Source organism: Phaethon aethereus (assembly GCF_964289735.1).
Source record: "Phaethon aethereus genome assembly, chromosome: 11".
Lineage (NCBI taxonomy): Eukaryota > Metazoa > Chordata > Aves > Phaethontiformes > Phaethontidae > Phaethon > Phaethon aethereus.
Genome location: NC_138587.1, coordinates 17,975,641 through 17,995,185, shown reverse-complemented (window position 1 = coordinate 17,995,185; position 19,545 = coordinate 17,975,641). Strand labels below are relative to the sequence as shown.

Here is a 19,545-nt window from a genome sequence, read left to right as displayed (position 1 = left end):
TATAGAACTGTCTCTCTCTCATGAATCTTGCACGTTGTTATGGGGTGAGAGCTTTTTGTGCACTGCTGCTTCACGCTCCAGGATGCACAATTCTTGTTCTGATTTTACAGTCACAGCTACTGTTAAATAATGAATCATGTGTGTTTGAATTGCAAACCAAAATTGCATCATTGCTCTGAGTGTGTGTTTTTATCCCCTTCTATAACGTGATGGTAATACCATCTTTTACACTTTTGTGATATTTTTTTTGTGATGACACTGCAGCTGATATTCTATTATATTTCATGTAGAGAATGTAATGACTTTGAAAGTGTATAATGGTATTTGTTAAAATCTTACAAATACCGTGTCCTGCCAGAATCTTGCAGTTACGGAGATAATTCCAATCTTAGTATGGAAAGAAATGTATAATTATGTGTTTTATTGCTGAGATACTTCCGGTTCAGATAGTTAAATAAACTGGTTCAACAGTAAAGAAAAAAACATACATAATCTTCTAGATTCTTTCCAGATCACTTTTGACTAGCAGAAGAAGTTTGGGTTTGGTTATTTTTTTTCTGTCAGGAAAGTAAGTGGTAAGATCTCTATGTCTCCCTTTTCATGTCTGAGTTCTTTAGATACCTCATTGTAGCTACGTACAATAACTGAGATACTATACTCAGTTATTAAAATGTAACATACAGTTTTATCTTTTTGTCTTTTTAAGAGAAGGAAACATTCACTGCATTCAGAAACTGTTTTGACACTCCTGGTGATTGTGTGGGTATGCTTTGTGTAGCCATGCGCTGGAAGTAGGACATGACAGCTGTATTTTTTCTCTTGCAGGTTTGAAGGAAGCTTGTGGTAATAAATAAAACAACAAGAGAAAAATGACATTAAGGAAAGGTATGTGTGTGTGTGTGGGTCTAATTTTTAAAAAATCTCTTGTATTTTTCTGAGTTTCCCAATCTTTCTCTGGTTATATTGATAAACATTTTCCTTTTAAATTTTCAGTGAATATTTCCATCCTTATAGTGGCTGTTGTCATATTTTTGCTAGTTCTTCATCATAACTTCCTGGGCCTCAGTGACTTCTTGAAACGGGAATTGTCAGGTATGTTTTGTTTTGTTGGTTTTTTTTCAATATTGGTGGGAAAGCACATTGCTCTGGCCAGACAGAAACAACCATGTTGCTGAAATAATGTGTGTGATAATGGTCAACCATTTGGATAACAATACATTTTTTGTACTCTTGTATGAGTAGATCTTTTCCTGTTCTCATACCCAAGAAACTTCAGCTTGGTGGGCTTGCCTGTTCTTGCTGTCCTGTGACTTTTCTTGGTCAGGAAGCCAGGCAAGATAGCAGTAAGGGTTCTTTCTGGCTTTAAAAGTCATTAAGATATGATTCAGCTTGCTTAGCAAAGCCTTTTCATTTTTGGGAGTCTGCTTTTAAAAACTGCACATGGTCCCACAGAGCCTCTCCATGTCCCCTTTAACTGCCAAGTCCCAGTTTGCCATTGCTGGGAGCTGTTGCTCCTGGGTAGCAGTTGTACAGGTGCTTCCCAAGAGCAGTTGAATAGGAGCCTGGCAGACCTTAACCAGGAATCAGTTGAAGTCAAAGCTGTTGAGCTCTGTCATCAGAAGATGACAAACAGAAGCAGAAGCCCAGCTTTGTGAACAGCAGAATATTGCCCACAAACTGCCAAGTCCCTGTTTGCTGTGTTCCTTAAATTATCTGAAAGTATCTAATATGCAATAGTCTAGATCACCCAAAAGGTACCAGTGTTGTTATAAAAAGTGCAGGTAGTGGGCAGTTTGCTGGCTTTTACTGGTGGTGTGGTCTAGTAATAAATTTCAATGCTGATCTCCCATTTTCCTATCTGCGCACTATAAATTCTTGTAGTTTCAGCTTAGATAATGTAGTGTGATCTGTGATGCCTGGAATAAACATGGGCTGTGCTTAATGCCTTGATCTTCAGCAGGAAAAAATTCACAACAGTGACTTTAATTTAAAATTTCTGTATTCATTGGTTTCTACCTAAGAGGAAAAGAAAGTAGGAGAAAAAGAGGGAAGGGTGATGTGGAGAAGACTAGAAGGTGGTTAGGGTAAATGGGAGGGCAAAGTCAGTGAGATTATAGATGTGGCAGAGGGGACTACAGAAGGTTAAGTGCCACCTTCTGTAGTTTAAGCCTCATTTTAGCACCTTGTTGTGCTGCGTGTGAATATGTACAGTTAAATGCATGTAATTTATTTGTAAGTGTGATGCTTTCTTACTCATTAACATCTTGAATTTGCAAGAGCAGGTGCTATATTTTAAGTGTTTGATACTGGCATGCTGTAATCCACACCTCAGCTGAGACATCCAAGTGCTTGCATAGTAGAAAGAATTGAAGGTATTGGGATTTTAGCATGGCAATAATGTCTCTGTTTCATTTGCATAAAGCAAGTATGTGTTGCCATTTCTACTCTGCAGATTCAAATCCATTAGGACTTCAGCCCATAGATTTCATACCTGCAGTTCCCCAGAGGCTGGCAGATGAAAGGAGTGATAAGGAGATTTCTGTGGTCATTGCAGCATCAGATGAGAGGCTTGGGGGTGCAATTGCAGCCATTAACAGTATTTACCGACACACCAGATCCAATGTGGTTTTCCATATTGTTACGTTGAATGATACTGTGGATCACTTGAGGTAATTAGATTCACACAATACTGTAAAACTTAAGTATCTCTGAGAAGAGGAATAGCTAATTTTCCCTGTAACTGCACTCCTCTCAACTGTTTGCAGTCCTATCTGCTGCTGCTGCTTTTTGCAGTTTTTTGACAAGGCTGCTCTGGGGAGTCATACAGTCATTCCTTCTGCAAATGTCTCAGGGGTGGAAAAGAGCCATCTTTTTCAGTGGGGTTATATCCACCTAGTGGGGTTGGAGTTTTTTGGTGGAGGGGTTGTAAGAGTTATGTCCTACATTTCATCTAAGCAATTCAAATACTGGCAATGAAGTTTCTCCATTTTCCTAGATTGTTCTTTGATCCTTTTATTTTGACCCACATCCATTCACACTGATCCTTTTTTGTGAAGGACCTGTGATAACAGGACCATATATTTCTAATAAAATGAGAAGCAATCTCATCCCTTTCATGTGTCACAGCTGTATGCTGATAGTGGGCATGCCCCTGCAGTCATACAGGATGCCACCGACATCAGCCATGGATTACATTCTGTGTATATGTTTTTTGGATAGGGAAACGAGTGGCCAGATCAAGGTCTGTGTCACTGTCAGTTGGATCGCTTACTTTTCGTTTGATTTTTGTCTCATTTAACAAGATCTGTCCTTTCTCCTGTTCGCAGGCTGTGGCTAAGTAACACTGCTCTGAAAAATTTGAGATACCGGATTTTGGATTTTGACCCTCGTGTCTTAGAAGGGAAAGTACAAGTGGATCCTCAAAAGGCAGACACCTTAAAACCAGTGAGCATGATGTTGATTACTTTTTGCAATTATTATTTAGTAACAATATATTTTGATATTGGCTTTTGAACACAACTAGAGATCAAAACCAAATCTGTTAGCATAGAAGGAATTTTTTATAATCAAATTCCTAAACTTCAGTAAGTACAAATTTCCAGATAGTGAGAGATGGTTTTGAATATCTACATATGCATGCCTAGTATTGTTTTTTGCTGGTAGCTGCAATGAAACACAGCAGCTTGCATGTCAAACATGCCAAGACCTCTAGAGATACTACAGATAGACATGGAAAAAAAAGAAATTCTAATATTGACCAGTTTTAAAGTTAGTTTATCAATGTACAAATTCATAGGAAACCAGGAACTGATGGAACCTGTTTATTTTAAATAAATCCTAGGATATTGCTCCCTATTTTACTGTCTTGATAGAAGTTGTCTTGAACATCAGTGCCATAGATAAGTGCCAGGAGTATCAGTCAATTTCACATTTATTTGCACAATTTTTTCCATTTAATTCTTCATTTCTCTTGCTTTCTTGTTTTCACAGTTAACCTTTGCAAGATTCTACTTGCCCAATTTGGTACCTCATGCAGAGAAAGCCATCTATGTGGATGATGATATAATAGTTCAAGGTATGGGACCTTTTCTTGGCCTTTTGCCACTGGCCTTATGCTGAGGTCAGTATGCCATCCCTTACAGTAACCAAGCACTTCTACTTCAAGGAAAGAGGTAGAAACTTTGTAAATATGAATGAGTTGGATTAAACTGAGTGGTTTTATCTGCTGTAGCAATGGACTGAACAAAAAGTCACTCAGTGCTTAATCAGGATTGCTTTTAATTTTTCTGTGCTTGCTTCCATTTTTTTCAGATGATATTCTTGAACTTTACAACACTCCACTGAAACCTGGACACGCAGCTGCATTTTCAGATGATTGTGACTCAACCACCAATAAAGTTGCTGTCCGTGGAGCAGGCAATCAGGTTAGTTTTATTCTGATTCAGCGGTAACAATACTATAGATCCCAGGCTTTGGAAACAGGCACTTTGTTTTAATGTTCTTGCGGGTTGACTTCCAAATACAGTGAACCTAAAGGTGTCATTGTCCCTACCCAAATCAATTTACTCTGATGTTTATGTTACAAGTGACGCCTACAGTTTCTGTTTAGGCACAGTAAAAGCACTTCAGATTTTTGCGATGCTTTACAATGCGAGTAATTCCTGGTGTAGAACAGCAGGAGGTCTTAGAACATCAGAGGGAGAATTTTTCATTTGTGAGTGTATACAAAGTACTTTTTCTGGGAGTGGTACCATATTAGAGTTGTGGTGAATGGCGTTAAATCCAGCTGGCGGCTGGTCACAAGTGGTGTTCCCCAGGGCTCGGCTCTGGGGCCAGTCTTGTTCAATATCTTTGTCCATGATCTGGATGAGAGGATCGAGTGCTCCCTCAGTAAGTTTGCAGATGACGCCAAGCTGGGCAGGAGTGTTGATCTGCTGGAGCGTAGGAGGGCTCCGCAGAGGGATCTGGACAGGGTGGATTGATGGGCTGAGGTCAACCATATGAGGTTTAACAAGGCCAAGTGCCGGGTCCTGCACTTGCGTCACAACAACCCCATGCAACGCTACAGGCTTGGAGAGGAGTGGCTGGAGAGCTGCCCGGCGGAAGGGGACCTGGGGGTGCTGGTTGACAGCCAGCTGAGTATGAGCCAGCCATGTGCCCAGGTGGCCGAGAAGGCCAACAGCGTCCTGGCCTGTATCAGAAATAGTGTGGCCAGCAGGAGTAGGGAAGCGATCGTGCCCCTGTACTTGGCACTGGTGAGGCCGCACCTTGAATCCTGTGTTCAGTTTTGGGCCCCTCACTACAAGAAGGACATTGAGGTGCTGGAGCGTGTCCAGAGAAGGGCAACGAAGCTGGTGAGGGGTCTGGAGAACAAGTCTTATGCAGAGTGGCTGAGGGAACTGGGATTGTTCAGTCTGGAGAAGAGGAGACTGAGAGGAGACCTCATTGCTCTCTACAACTACCTGAAAGGGGGTTGTGGTGAGGTGGGTGTTGGTCTCTTCTCCCAAGTAACTAGTGATAGGACTAGAGGAAATGGCCTCAAGTTGTGCCAGGGGAGGTTTAGATTGGATATTAGGAAAAATTTATTCACCAAGTAGTCAAGCATTGGAACAGGGTGCCCAGCGAGGTGGTGGAGTCACCAGCTCTGGAAGCGTTCAAAAAACGTGTGGATGTGACACTTCAGGACATGGTTTAGGGGGCGTGGTGGCATTGGGTTAATGGTTGGACTTGATGATCTCGAAGGTCCTTTCCAACTGTAATGATTCTGTGATTAATAATATGGTATTATTAAGCAGCATTCCTTAAAATATGTAGTGTATATAATCATATATTAAATATGTTAGATCTCTTAAGCTTTCTTTCTCTCATTTTAAAGGAAGGGTTATTTGCTTTAACAACTTCAAGTTATGCTTGTCTGTTGGGAGTTGTGCAAAATTTTTCTTTAAATAGTAATTTGACCATATTTTAAGCTAATTTCTACTCTCTTTTTTCCCAGTATAATTACATTGGGTTTCTAGATTACAAAAAAGAAACCATACGAAAGCTTGCCATGAAAGCCAACACCTGCTCTTTCAATCCAGGAGTTTTTGTTGCCAATTTGACAGAATGGAAATTACAGAACATCACTAAGCAATTGGAGAAGTGGATGGCACTTAATGTAGCGTAAGTACCCCCAAGCTGGGGGCAACAGTGGGTCACGGATTGGGTTATGGCGACAGCATTTAACTGTTAGATGAAGGGCTGTGTATGTCTGTGGATTCCTGTCATGCAGCTTCAAGTGAAAATCAACTGATTAGGGCCACACAAGCATCCTTTCCCAACTTCTTTTCATCTTATCTTCCAGAGAGGAACTTTACAGTAGGACTCTGGGTGGCAGCATCACGACACCTCCACTGCTAATTGTATTTTACAAGCAACATTCCAGTATTGATCCCATGTGGAATGTCCGGCATCTCGGTATGTAGAAAACATTTGTGATACTGCTCCACCAGTGTGTTTTTCCAGGTCTGTAGCTGGACACCTAGTTGATGATGCAGCAAATGGATCTTTTCTTCCCCTATCTTATACCTTGTTCTTTAAGAAACACTGCTTTGCAATACCATCTTGGGGCTTGTGGGCTTGATCCTTCACGTTCTTTTTTGAACTGCTAGGGCGATAGGTCTTGAATTGACTTACTTTCAAATTACTTCTCATTTTCCTTTTTCTGCATATATATTGTGTTCTGAAGTGATCCTAGGTGTTTCTTCCAAGACCGTTGAGAGGAACAGACTGTTCCATTCATATCTGTTCTGTTACTGGTGAAACCCCAGTGCTGGGAGAGCTGTCTTAGGCAATGAACAATACGTAGGCTGCTGAATACATCTGGGTATTAAGGGGATTTTAAAGAACTTGGAAGTTAAGGCAGTACGTTAAAATAGATACTGGGACAGATCAAAGTTTCATTCAGTTGCACCCAATTATGTTTTTCACTTTTGCCCTGATTTCTGACTCCCATATCACCCGCTTTCTCCAAAAATGACAAGGTTTCCTTTGTTAAAATCCTTTGTTTTGAAGTTAAAATATTGCTTGTTGGTGTTTCTGCTGCCTTTATTTCAGGTACTAATGCTTCTTTTTCAATAAAAGGGTCTAGTGCTGGAAAAAGGTACTCTCCTCAGTTTGTGAAAGCTGCCAAGCTGCTCCATTGGAATGGACATTTCAAACCGTGGGGAAGAACAGCTTCATATGCTGAAGTCTGGGAGAAGTGGTATGTCCCTGACCCTACGGGCAAGTTCAGCCTGATCCGCAGACACTCAGAAGCCTATGAAGCAAAGTAGAGTCAATAACTGATGGCATTTTCTCAGGAAACTTCTGGAGCCAAGCCGAACTCTTTTTTTTAGCCCACTTGTATTACAGAGCAGTCCTTGCTTTCTGGAGCACAAGGTGATGCATTTATTCAGGTGCAGTTCTGAAATGCACAGGTCCAAAGGAGACTCATTTCACTTGTGGGACAGAGGCTGCTACTCCAGTAGCAGTATAGAAAGCAAGGGAAGATTTCCACAGACTAGCACTTGTGTTAGTTCATTTCTGTATGTTGTGTGTTCTTCTGCTCTTTACAAGTCTTCTCGAGGAGGGTCATTTCGTCAGCTATAGAAGCAGTTTCTAAGAACAAGACAGAACTTCAGCTGGTGCTTGCACCATGCATATCTTGCACAGCAATGTACTGTAGTTACGAGCTGCTTGGGTTTTGTTCTGTTTTGTTCTCTTTTCTTATCCTGTGAAATAGTTTTATCAACAACCCTTTCTTGCATGAAATCTCTTAACCATTTCTGTGTCTTTCTTGCAGAAGTCTGCAAAATTGAATCTTGTTTTTTTTAAAAAATGGATTTTTCAAGTATTATTTCACTATGCAAAGTGGTTTTAACTGCAGTGAACACTAAAACATTTTTTGTAAAGTGGTGAAAGAAGAAAACTTTGTTCAAAAAAAAAAGCCGATTTTAACATGTTGACTCAAACCTCAGGTAAATGGCAATCTGATGCTAGGCTTAATCCGATGTATGAAGTGTGTTTCCTTTATGCTTAAATACAGTAGTGATTGAAAGTAAAGTCAATTATCTCATCTTTGTGAAAGCAATTGCATTCTAAAATTGTGCAAAATGTTTATTTTGGGGATCAGGCTCTATGAATTACAGATTAATTTTGTTAAGTTCCTCATAGTTCTTTCAAGTGAGCATGGCTGTACTGCAGTTTGTGCCACCGTGCCTTTCTCCTTCTGGCTCTTTAAACTCATCAAGTGAGATTCCTGTGCACTTTTGCAGCTGGCTGTCCATTGCCTTTCATATAGGTAAGTTCGTTTTTTAAATAGTTGTAGTGTTAAGTTTAAGTAATGGTTATTATTAGCTGATACATCCCAGCACCTATTGTGCCAACTATTCCATTTAATGCAGGTTTGAACTCAAGTTGCTATTTTTATTCAATAATGCTGCTTGTGAATAGTCATCAGTTAGACAAAAGGCTTTGTGTTAACGTAGTGATGGGCTCAGCGTTATATGGTCTGAGATCCAGGGAGGGCAGCAGAGAGCTGAAGGGCTTGTTCATGTGTATGAATATGGTTTTACTACTGCTTTATAATTTTAAAAGGACTTCCAACTGCTTGATCTGTTGCAGTCACTGCCTATAGTTTTTTTGCAGTCATGAATGCTGATCTATGGTTTGTTACCTATTGTTTTTTTTCCTGGGTTTTGATGAACAGGAACCACTGTCATCCTTGAAGTAGTTAGGAATAATGAAATAAGTTCAGTTACCAAACTTTGAAAGGTTGTACTAGATCAGCTGACACCAACTGAACTTAGTTAATAATTCTGACAACCAGGTTCTACAAGAACTTTTCAAGCTGCCTGGGGGACTGTGCCTGAACATACATTTAGGGAAAGCACAACTATCTACTAAAGAGATGAGCTCAGAAATCAGACCTTTAAGTTAATAGGAAGAAAATGCTTGGTGTCTGGCATTTGTTCTAAATGCCTAATTCATTGAGCAGCTGCAGCACCTCTGAGCACAGTAACAGGGCAAAATTTTGCTTTACAGTTACCATTTGTTACTGTGTATAATAGGTGTCATGGGGAAATACAGCTTTTGTTCAAGAGCACTGTTAGAACAAGCTTGTTCCCCAATGAAGACAGATTACTAGTATAATCTCAGTTACCTTTCCCACTGAAGCATCTGAAGCAGTGCTTAGATAAAATACCTTATAGCTAGTTGAAATAGGTAAAGGTTGGCTGGAAAATGCTATTTATGAAAGTTCTAGAAGTTTTGCAAAAGTATACTGAAGACTTACTGACCTAAGTCATGCTCTAGAGGTACGGTCTCTGTAATCCTCTAGGAAAAACAATTACATTTTATGAAGGGAGGATGAAAACTTACCTTGAAATGTAACTGCTTGAACACGAGCAGAATGAAACATTTACTACTGTTATCCTTTTGGAACATCTTTTTTAAGGCAAAGTGAGAACAGACTAACTCAGTCTTTAGGAAATTTTTAAAATAGGCTTTTTTTAATATAGGAGATAAAGCTGAATATAGTTGGTTTCCTAGACTTGTATGAAATAATGGAACGATCTAGGGAGATGATAAACTATTATATACATCATTTTACACAGCAATAATTGTGAATATTTGCAACAGCTCTGGTATATGGCATTCCTCCAACTTCTGCAACACAAGTCTTCATGACTGTTCTGAAAGCCAGTAATAAGTCTCCAAACCTTGTCTACACATATAGTTCATTATACATAGTCTGTATTAAAATCATAAGCATCATCTTCATCTCCTGTCTTATCCAAGCTGAATGATAGTGAACTGGAATGTTTACTTTCTGAGAAAAGAAAATAGTGTGTTAGTGAAACCAATGCAAGCACTAGAGTACTAGAGACTATCCTTCAAGTCAGGGTTTTTAATACACACCTGCCATCTCCTTTTCTGAATTTGTAGGACTTGTTTGTTGTTTTCCAAGCTTTGCTTTCCTGGCAACCTGAATTTTGCTTTCCTACAAGTCAGAGAGGTCAGACATAGGTATTTATTCAGACATCACTAATGAAGTCTCCCATGCAAATGAAACCTAACAGAGATTGATGATAGTGTGTATGTCCCCTTGTATAGTTCATCAGAAACACACTGCCTTAGAACTGACTTAGAACAATGTTGTTTCCTTAATTCAGCAAAAAGCCCAACCTTTATCTCCAGGAGAAGGACTTTTTGATTACCTCTGATGGCTCCACAGTGCCTACACATTCTCAGTTTACAGCAAGATACTGACTGGGTACCTGGTGTCAGGATCTAAACAGGTAGGAGAAGCCTAATGAAACCCTGATTTACCTCTTTGACAACCTTTTCTTCTTCTTCTACATTGTCTTGATCATCATCACTTCCTGTGAAATCCTCCTCCTCTTCCTCCTCCCCCTTCTTGCTTGTTTCCAAGTCTTCCCACTTTGATGCTTCCTCTGTCACTTTATTTTCCTCTATTGTCCCATTTGCCATACCAGCTGACTGGAAAATGATGCTGCTTGCTGGACTGGGGTATTTTAAAGCTAGAAAAAACACAGGAAGTGCCATTTTAGGTCAGAAAAATACAGTCCTGTCCCCTCCCATATAAGCAGGTAGAACAAAGGACAATTCTCTGAGAACAGTTTTCCCTGAAGCATCTACAGAAGACCGCTAGGAGCTGAAAGACTTGGAATTGAGTATAGATTGTCCTGGGTAAAATGTATTTTCTTGGCCTAATTATTCAGTGTTTATGTGCTCTTCAATGTTCTTTTACCCCATTTCCTATTTAGGAGGGTTAGGTCAGATGAGCAGAAACTGAGAAATAGCAGGGGTACTGATCTGTTGCATCAGAAACCATTTCTTTCTTAAAACGTCCATAGTCACTGCATATTAGCAAAGCTGTCATATAAACCCCAAGAGGACTTCCATTCAAAATCTCCCATTAAAACTACTACTGCTACTCTTAATGGTAGTGTTGCACTACAGTAACAATCCTACCTTGAACAGTATTGTTATTTTCTTCTTCTAGGTTCTTTAAATTAAAGCACTCCTGAATTTCAGCTATTTTGTCTTCTGTAAGATATGGTGGCAGTCTCTGAGATCCTGGAGGTTGTGAGTGGTAGCTTATTTTAGCTCTGGGAAATCAGCATTAAAAAACAACCAAAAAGGACACAGTTAAATCATTGTATTTACAAATAAAACCCTCTCAAAAAAGTACAAACCTCTCAAACTCCTCAACCTAACTACTCATTTATTATCTGCTTAACAGCAGTTAAATAGTTCTTAAATTTGACTCTGAAGTTGTCAATGACAGTAGCCTGCTCCTGAGAGGAAAAAGAAATGGCATACTTTGTCACCACAAATCATCTGCCTGCAAAATCATGAGCTGTAAAAGCAGCTGAAGCACTTGAGCAAGGGAAATAGTCAAACTCAATTACTGATTATTCATTCCCAGCCTCAGAATATAGGAACCACTATAAATTTTGACAAAAAATTTGCCACATCCTTTCCTGTCTGTAGAAGAGGTCTACGCAAATGCAGTATTTGAGAGGAAGGCAAATTCCCCTAAAAGTTATAGCAGAAGTCAGAAAACTGGCTACGGAGTAACGTGCAACATGCTTAACTCTTTCCATTTATTCTTCACTACTTCAGGAGGTGATCCAGGGATGACATTCTCTCAATCTGTTAGCCAATCCAGCTCTCTTTACCAAAGTAAAATGTGAGAAAGCAGAGGAAAAAAAAAAGCAGCCTCTCCTTTCTAAGTACTTCTCAGGACTCAGAGCTTCTGCTGTGCTGGATTAACAATGTGAAAAAGATGAGCAGCATAAAGCAAAATTCATAGCATACATACCCTGTCCAGTCACAAAGTAGTACTTTAGCTATATTCTCTATGTCAGGAACACCTCCCTTTTTCAGCATACCCCTCTTCTGAGCAAGTAAAGTTAAAAACTCTTCAGTGTTCCTGAAATCTGGGATGCTATAGTGCATCATTACCTAGTGCAAAAGAAAATGGTGCATTCAGAAAGCAACACTCACTTTTCTCTTAGTTTTAGTAATAAAAAAGCAAATCAAATTGGGTTACAGCAAGGATGAACAAGTATGTGAAGAGCTGTTTTTCTCTTGCGTGTGAGACTAAACATCACAAAGCAAAATACCTACTTCATCAACAAATCTATCTGCTCTTTACCCATACTAGTGGGTGTATAGAGACAGCACACTGATTTGTGACAAAACAGTTATCACAAACTGAATGGGAATTAGGCTTAGGTTAATCTACTTGAAACGAGTGAAATCAGAGTTGGATCTGAGGTCTTCACTGTAATAATAGGAAGCAGTTAGAATATCTTCATTTTTCACTCTGTCATACTGTGATGAGATCTTAAAAGCCGGGTTTTTAAAAATCAGAAAAGATATTGGGAAAACAGACTCTGGCTTACAGGATCCTGGCATGCTGTTTCTGCCTTGATGGATGAAAAATCACACTTAGCATTGGATACAGCAGCCAAAGTTTGCCACTCTGTATAGTTAGGGGAGTGCAGTGCAAAAGCTACCATAACTAGCTGAAGTGAAATGAACTTTGGTTCTTGGCCTAAAAAACCTACAGAGAAGTCAAATGCAGTGAGAGATGTGGAAAAAGATGGAGCTTACCTGCTGTTTACTGCAGTGATTTAGAAGGGCATCTACTCCTTCAAGCACACCTGCTGAGCCTGATTCTTCAGTGTCTATAATACTTCTCAAAGCCAGAGCCAGGGCACTGTTGGAAGGATCTGCAATTATACTTGGACTGTCCAACATCTTTGTCTGTTTATCAATGTGCACAATTTGCATGGACCTATTCAGAGAGAAATGTACTGTGAGTAGATAAAGATAAATCAACTAGCAAAGGGCTGGTAATGGTGAGGGATGCAAGACACAAAGCTCAGTGTTGGATTGAATGCACTTCATACAGAGTCAGTTTCAATGCTTTTTCATCATATGCTTTGTGCAGGACAGAAATCTAAATGTACAAAAAGAGAAAGTTTATACACTGTATTCCCTCGTGATGCCTTGCATCACATAGATTATCTTTCATCCTGGCAAACTGAAGTGTGCATTTAAAACTGCACACAGGGGCATACTTTGCCCTTAATGGATGGAAATTGTACACAAACAACAAACTCAAGGTAATCTGAACAGAACAACAAACAGGGAAACAAACAGCTTTTATCAGACTAAGCTTACTTGGTAACACCTCTTGCTAGGCCAACATTGCAAGCACGAACTCCTTTAAGACTGTTGATTATGCTGCTCTTTCCCACATTAGGGAAACCTGAAAAAGCCCCACATAAATCCTTGTAAGTGAAACAAGAAAACTCAGCCTATGTAACACTGATCAAAACTGCTTCTTTCAGGTGTCTTTGATAAAGTGTCTTCAGTGTGAGTCAGAGTTGGATCTGAAGTCTTCACTACAGAAGTAAGACAAAGTCTGTATCCTCATTTCTCACACTAATAATAAAAGGGACACGAAACACATCACTGAATGTAACCACAAATCAGGTAGGAGGAAGGCAGTGCCATCTGCATGGTACGTGACCTGCTTCTCTTTGTTTCTGTAAGTTGGTGAATCAGGTAAGGCTTCACACAATGTGCCTTCCACAGATCACATACCTACGTGCATATAAGTGCAACACAGATCGCTGTCAACTGCAGTACTACAGTAGTGACTCTTGGATGACAGTAAGAACAGTGACTAGAAAGCCCATTAGCAAGTCATGGGTTAGTTGTTTTACTCAATTTATAATAAGGGATACAAAAGCCTTACTGGGGCAGAAGAAAAATCCTGTCTCTCCAAATGCTTACCTACTACCCCAACCTGAATGGCTTTGTTTTGAGTCTTGCCATGCTCTTGAAGAAGTTTCAAAAGGCATTTGCTTCCAAAACATTCGGTGGTTCTTGATAAATCAACACGTGCACGTCTTTTTGTGAACTGTTCCTGCTACAGGATTCAAAGGCAAAAAAATCTTAAGAGTCAGGAGCTATTTAGGAAGATAAATACATATGCTTAGATTTATTTATGTACTGTAACGTTTCCAACTCCTATTCTCTATTAATGTTACTGTGTTCTTCTAAACAGAAGGAATTAGTTTAATAAGAAATTGGCTAATCAGTTAAGTGACAGTAAAAAAGGGAGCCATCAACTACTAAGAGAAAAAGGAATGTGAACCAACTTATAGGGCTTGTGATTTCAGCGCAGGCTGTACTGCAGATTTGTTGTGCGACCATAAAATAAACCATGTACATTTAGACGGTAAAATCTTTAAATCTGCAAATGCACTCAAGAGACTTCCATTTTTTGAAGGATTTCAAAACTTGCTCTCTGCACTGCAGCTTCTGCATCATTTTGCAGGAGGGTCTATTTCACTATGCTGTTAATCAGGGTTATGATGTGTGAAGCATTATGTATTAATACACTTATGACTCAAACGAGCATCTTCGAAGAGTTGAGACTAGGACACAGGGAGCTAACCCCTTTATACTCTTCATTAAATAATGTTAGGTACTACCTTTACTGATGGCCACAGTCAGGATGAATGCAATAGTATAGCCTGCACCACTTTACCTACAAACAACCCAGATCTAACCGGTGCAACCATCCTATGTAGAAAATGAAAAATTCCTCATCTTCCTCCCCTCACTGTCCTTCTTACAGTAAAAAAAACCCCTTCCTTTTACTCTAGTCCAGCATCTTGAGCACAAATAACAGTATGTATTTGAAAAGCAAGAATTCCCTGACTGTACCACAAAGCTTAAAGTGCAAAGGCCTATCTATCCATCACAGCAGTATAATCAAACAAGGGGAAAAGGAATTTTAAATTACAAAAGTTCCTGTTTCTCAGCATGTTTCAACATGTATGATTGCAAACGTATATGACTTAGTCATGAGATGGCCTGCAGTGCTCTTACCATAGTCTTGTCCTTCATCAGTGTTGCTGATTTAAAAGCAACTGTTGGAAATTCCTTCTTCAAATAATTCAACCATTTCTCCAAGTTCTCCTTTGGCACTAAGTCTAGGGGAAAAAAAAAAAAGTACAGTCCTTTCACTCCCATGAATCTTAAACATCACTGTGTGGAGGAAATCTAATGTGCAATCAGGAACCAGGATGTATTTTGTATGTTTACAACAAACAATGTTTGTCTGAAAACTGTAGTAAAGTACTGGGTATATTCCCCAAAGGCACCCAGTGTTGCAAGTTTTAGTCTTTATTTTCTGCGTGAAGGAGAACACATCACAATTGCATTTTTGGTCCCTGTATCAGATTTTTAATGCTGGGGTCTTGCTAGGAGACTTTGTACGGTACAGAGTGATGTTCTGTGAAGGATTATCCCATCACCCCTGCAAAGGCTACTCTAATACAAAGTTCCCTTTGCTCTTGCTGTCACTCTTGGTATTTTCTTTTCTTATTTTTTTGCTGCTGGTAACTCAGTAATTTCCACCCTTTCTAGCGGGTTTCACCTGCTTTTGTGTGGATTCTCTCAAACAGCAACAGAAGAGAGAAAATGCTTCTCAAAGGCAAGTTTCAAATCCATGTATTGCATTGATTTGCTGATTTGTAACTCACCATTGCCTCAGTGGGGACCAGCATCATGACCTCTGCCTACTCACTTACATTCACAAAAATGTTAAGAATTGCAAGATCTTTAACTTTGGACAAATTTGGCTGAAACTGGCCAGTGCCGTCAGAAATTACTGCAAAAGAAAGGGTGTAATGTGCATTTACCTGTCTGTGGTGTTTTGTTAGCAAACTAGACTAAAAGATGGAGGATATGTGACCCCTTCAGTAGGGCAGTGAGCTCAGAGTTGGATCTTATGTCTTCAACGGAACCTCAGATTCCTTTAAAATATTCTTCATAGCTCACAGAACCACACAGTGACCAAGTTAACACTTCAAGAAAACCTGTGCTTCTTACCAATTTTGTTCAGAATCAACAGTAGCTTTTTGTCTCCTCCAGAGCAAGTTACAGCTTGCTCCAGTTGAGGACATCGGCAGCCCATTGGATCTCTTGCATCTAAAACCTCTAGAACCACATCTGAGGCTTCAATCACCTAGGTTAGGAAAAAAAGAGAGAAGACTCAAGTAAGATAGGACAGACTATTTGACAGACAACAGCTCTGGAATAGCTGTGGCTTACAACAGTTACTGTTGAATTTCACAGAATGACTGGTGAGGTTTCAGAAGACTGTTCTTGTTTGAGCTCCTTTCTTCCAAACTACAAACTAGAAAGCCGAAGCAATTTTCATCTTTTTCCTCTAAAGGCAAGAAATCCTTAGACACTAGTACCTCATTACTACAAGAGCTCTCTGATCACTCAGTATGTACTTACATTGGCCCAAAAAGTCTAATGCCTCAAAGTACTGGATGTCTCAGTAGGTCACATCAGGCAAGACTGAAACCCTCACAGTTTGTCATAAAATCCCTTACTTCACGTGTTGAAGTTTATCACAAGCAACCTTTATACTCTCTAGCAGCTGCACAGTAATGCCAAAAAGGAAAGTAACAAGTGGTCTTATTGCTGGCTCTTATAAAATTATTTAAAAATAGTTGAAGCATCTCACCTTCTTGAGCTCCCTGCAGAATGATTTCTTTGAATTTTTATCCAGCAGTTTGTTAGTCTTTGCTTTAGATTTGACAGAGGATTTCTGAATGCAAATAAAAATGAAAGGGAATGATTTAAATGAGAATTGGTGTATTGTATTTGCATGCATATACTGCATGAAAACGTAACACATAACATACTGCTTAAGATGTAGTTTCAGGATGACTTTTATTGCTTCTATAAGCTTCAAGGAATCAAAATCATACCAGACGCCTACCTTTCCCTCTGCTTTTTCCTTGATTTTTGTTGCATTCTTTTTAGCTTCAAGCTTTCTCTTCTTTTCATGTTCTTTCTGTCTGTTGAGCTTCTGCTTTTGTTTTAGTTCTTCAAGCTGATTGCAAACAAAACCGCACGACGGATAAAACACATTTGAAGGTCGTAAGGAAGACTGATCTTTCTCCCCATTTACTTATTTCTGACCAAAAGTCCTGAGACAGCTTAGCTACAAGTCATGGCTGTCCAAGTGACCCAGGGAACTTTTTTTGCATCCTACCCTGAAAAGGATACTGTTGCCTTCAATTGCCTCAAAACCAGAGGCAATATATCCATTAGCTAGACCTCAAAATAACAGTTGTGCAGCAACCACATTACAACTGAGAAGGGTGCTGCTCTCATGTCACATTACTCCACACTGCAGACAGTGGATCCTTATTTTCTGTATAATCATACAATGCCAAGACTTAACTTTTAGCATTCTGATGGGACATCTATGTATCTTAGCATCACAGGCAATCAGGATTACATTAGAAATGATGCTTCCAGCATGTTTATACACACAGTGATAAAATCAAGGTTAAAAATAAAAGAGCAAATTGTTACACACTGTATAATGCTAGAAATAAATGTATTATTCTTCTAAAGTATGTGTTTACTAGGACCATGATTGCACCTCTGGGTGTGCACATGTGGACGCACATGAACACAAAGCTTCTTTGAAGACAGGAATGGTCTCAGTTCTTGTCCTCTTTACCCCAAACTGTATTTTACCCTCTGCTTTCTTTGCTCCGCTTCCCGTAGCAGCTCTTCCTTAAATGGTGCAGCACTGGGAACACCGGGATCTTTCTTGGGCTTTTTGCGTCCACGTTTTTTGGCCTCCTTCCTGACTTTTCGGTGGTGTTCTCTGATCTGAAGACAGGAACAAGAATATTTTCAGTCTAAGGCAAAAAAAAAAAAGTGATGTATCCCTCCTATTTACAGACAGAGAGTAAAAAGTGGTACATTTCTGAAGTGTTTCGATTGCATAATGTCTCATCATAATGCTACATTTGAACATCCCAGCCCAAAATAACGCAAAATGTAACGATGTAAAAAACCTACACTCCTTTCTACATCATCCTTTGGCCAATGGTAACTGGAAAGCAACTGCCTCACTACAGTCCAGACTCCTTAACATTCAGTATAACATTCTTATCGTGTACATGTATACGTAAAACATATTTCTGTAATAATACATGTAAAAAATGCTTTTAGTGTTACACTAGTTAGCATGGAGCTTTAATTAAAAACAGACACCCCCCGCCTCCCCACGTTCCCCCCGCTGCGTGGGGCAGGGGCAGCCCGGGGGCTCGGCACCGCCCCGGGCCGGGACTCACCTTCTTCTGGATCTTGTAGCGCTTGTGGCAGGTCAGCCTCTTGCTGGCCTTCCTCAGCTCTGCAAGGTACCGTGCCCGTCAGCGCCGGCTCCCCGCGGCCTACCCGCCTCCCTGGGACAGCCCCGCCGCTCACAGGCGCCCGGGGCAGCGGCCGAGCGCCCCTCGCCGCCCGCCCCTGGCGTTCCCTCGAGCCCCGGTGTCCGATTCCCCGCGCCTCGGGCCGCCGCCGTTCGCTCGACCACGGGCGGCCGCTTCGCAACACCACCTCCCCAGCCCGCCGCCATTGCCCTGGTCCCGGGCCGCCGCCCGCCCCCGCCATTCCCTCGCCTCAGAGCGCTGGCCGGCGATAGCGCCCGAGAGCCCGCTCCCACCCGCGGCCACCGGTTCCTCGCTCCCGCAGCCACTGATGCCCCCGTTCCCGCCGCCCCGGCCCGCCGCTCACTGGGCCGCTTCATGGCGCCGCGTCAGCCCCTGCCCCACGTGGAAGGCCGCGCTCCTTCCTCCTCCCGCCGGCGGGCGCTGCCGTAAAGCGAAGCGGCCCTCCCTCGCCGGAGGTGTCGCGCGGGCTCGGCGCGTTTGGCGGCCGGGCGGTCTTTGCGGCAGCGGCGGGCTCGGCGGTACGGAGCGGCGGCAGCAGCGGCACCGGCGGCGGCAGCAGCAGCAGCGGTGGCGGGGCGGGCTGCAGAGGGCGAGTGCGGCCGCGGCTGTCGGAGGCGGAGCGGAGCCGGCTGGGTGAGAGGCGCGGCGCCGGGGTCGCGCAGGCGGGGCGGCGGGCCGAAGCCAGGAGGCCGCTGCCTCCCTTTGTGTGGCCGCCGCGGGGAGGCAGCGCCGCCCGGCCGCGCAGCGGCTCCGCCACAGCGGGCCTCGCGCCGGGCCCGGGGGCGCTGAGCCCCACCGCCTCCACCCGTCACCTCTGCCGTCCCCGCCTCCCGCGGCGGCCCGGGCCCTGGGCGCGGGCCGCCCTGTCGCGGCCCCCTCGGTGTCGCTGTCCGTCACCGGCGTCCCGACCCCGCTGGCCTCCCTGCTGTGCCGTCCCCACCCGCCGCCCCCAGCGCCCCGTCCCATCACCGGGCCGGGCTCGCAGCGGTGACAGCGGCCGCGCGGCGGGCGGGTGGCCGAGGGCCAGCGGCGGCACGGCCGCTCCCGGGGCCTCCGGAGCCAGGCGCGGGGGACGGGAGCGTGTCCTGCCCTGTGTGGGAGGCAGCGCGGATCGGGGGCGGGGGGGGACATCATCCCGTCAGTCCGTGAGGGCACAGGCTGGTCCGGTACGCGAAAAAGTGTTTGTCTTTGTCTTTCTCCG

The 19,545-nt window shown here is 42.2% G+C and overlaps 2 protein-coding genes across 2 annotated transcripts; one reads left to right on the top strand and one right to left on the bottom strand.

Annotated features, from left to right (window-relative positions):
• Window positions 1-869: 869 nt before the first annotated feature.
• Window positions 870-7,313, top strand: GLT8D1 (glycosyltransferase 8 domain containing 1; the record flags this gene model as incomplete). The annotated part of the gene is made up of 9 exons (XM_082004624.1): window positions 870-885; window positions 994-1,092; window positions 2,453-2,669; window positions 3,327-3,444; window positions 3,991-4,075; window positions 4,312-4,424; window positions 5,996-6,162; window positions 6,344-6,456; window positions 7,123-7,313. 9 exons carry the CDS (start codon window positions 870-872, stop codon window positions 7,311-7,313), a joined length of 1,119 nt encoding a protein of 372 aa, XP_081860750.1.
• Window positions 7,314-9,761: 2,448 nt separating this feature from the next.
• GNL3 (G protein nucleolar 3) lies at window positions 9,762-18,700 on the bottom strand (the record flags this gene model as incomplete). The annotated part of the gene is made up of 15 exons (XM_082004778.1): window positions 9,762-9,850; window positions 9,940-10,021; window positions 10,351-10,562; window positions 11,017-11,153; window positions 11,870-12,012; window positions 12,667-12,850; window positions 13,240-13,327; window positions 13,858-13,993; window positions 14,962-15,065; window positions 15,967-16,102; window positions 16,613-16,696; window positions 16,871-16,984; window positions 17,641-17,778; window positions 18,246-18,304; window positions 18,688-18,700. The coding sequence occupies 15 exons, from the start codon at window positions 18,698-18,700 to the stop codon at window positions 9,762-9,764; spliced, it is 1,719 nt and encodes a 572-aa protein (XP_081860904.1).
• Window positions 18,701-19,545: the final 845 nt, after the last annotated feature.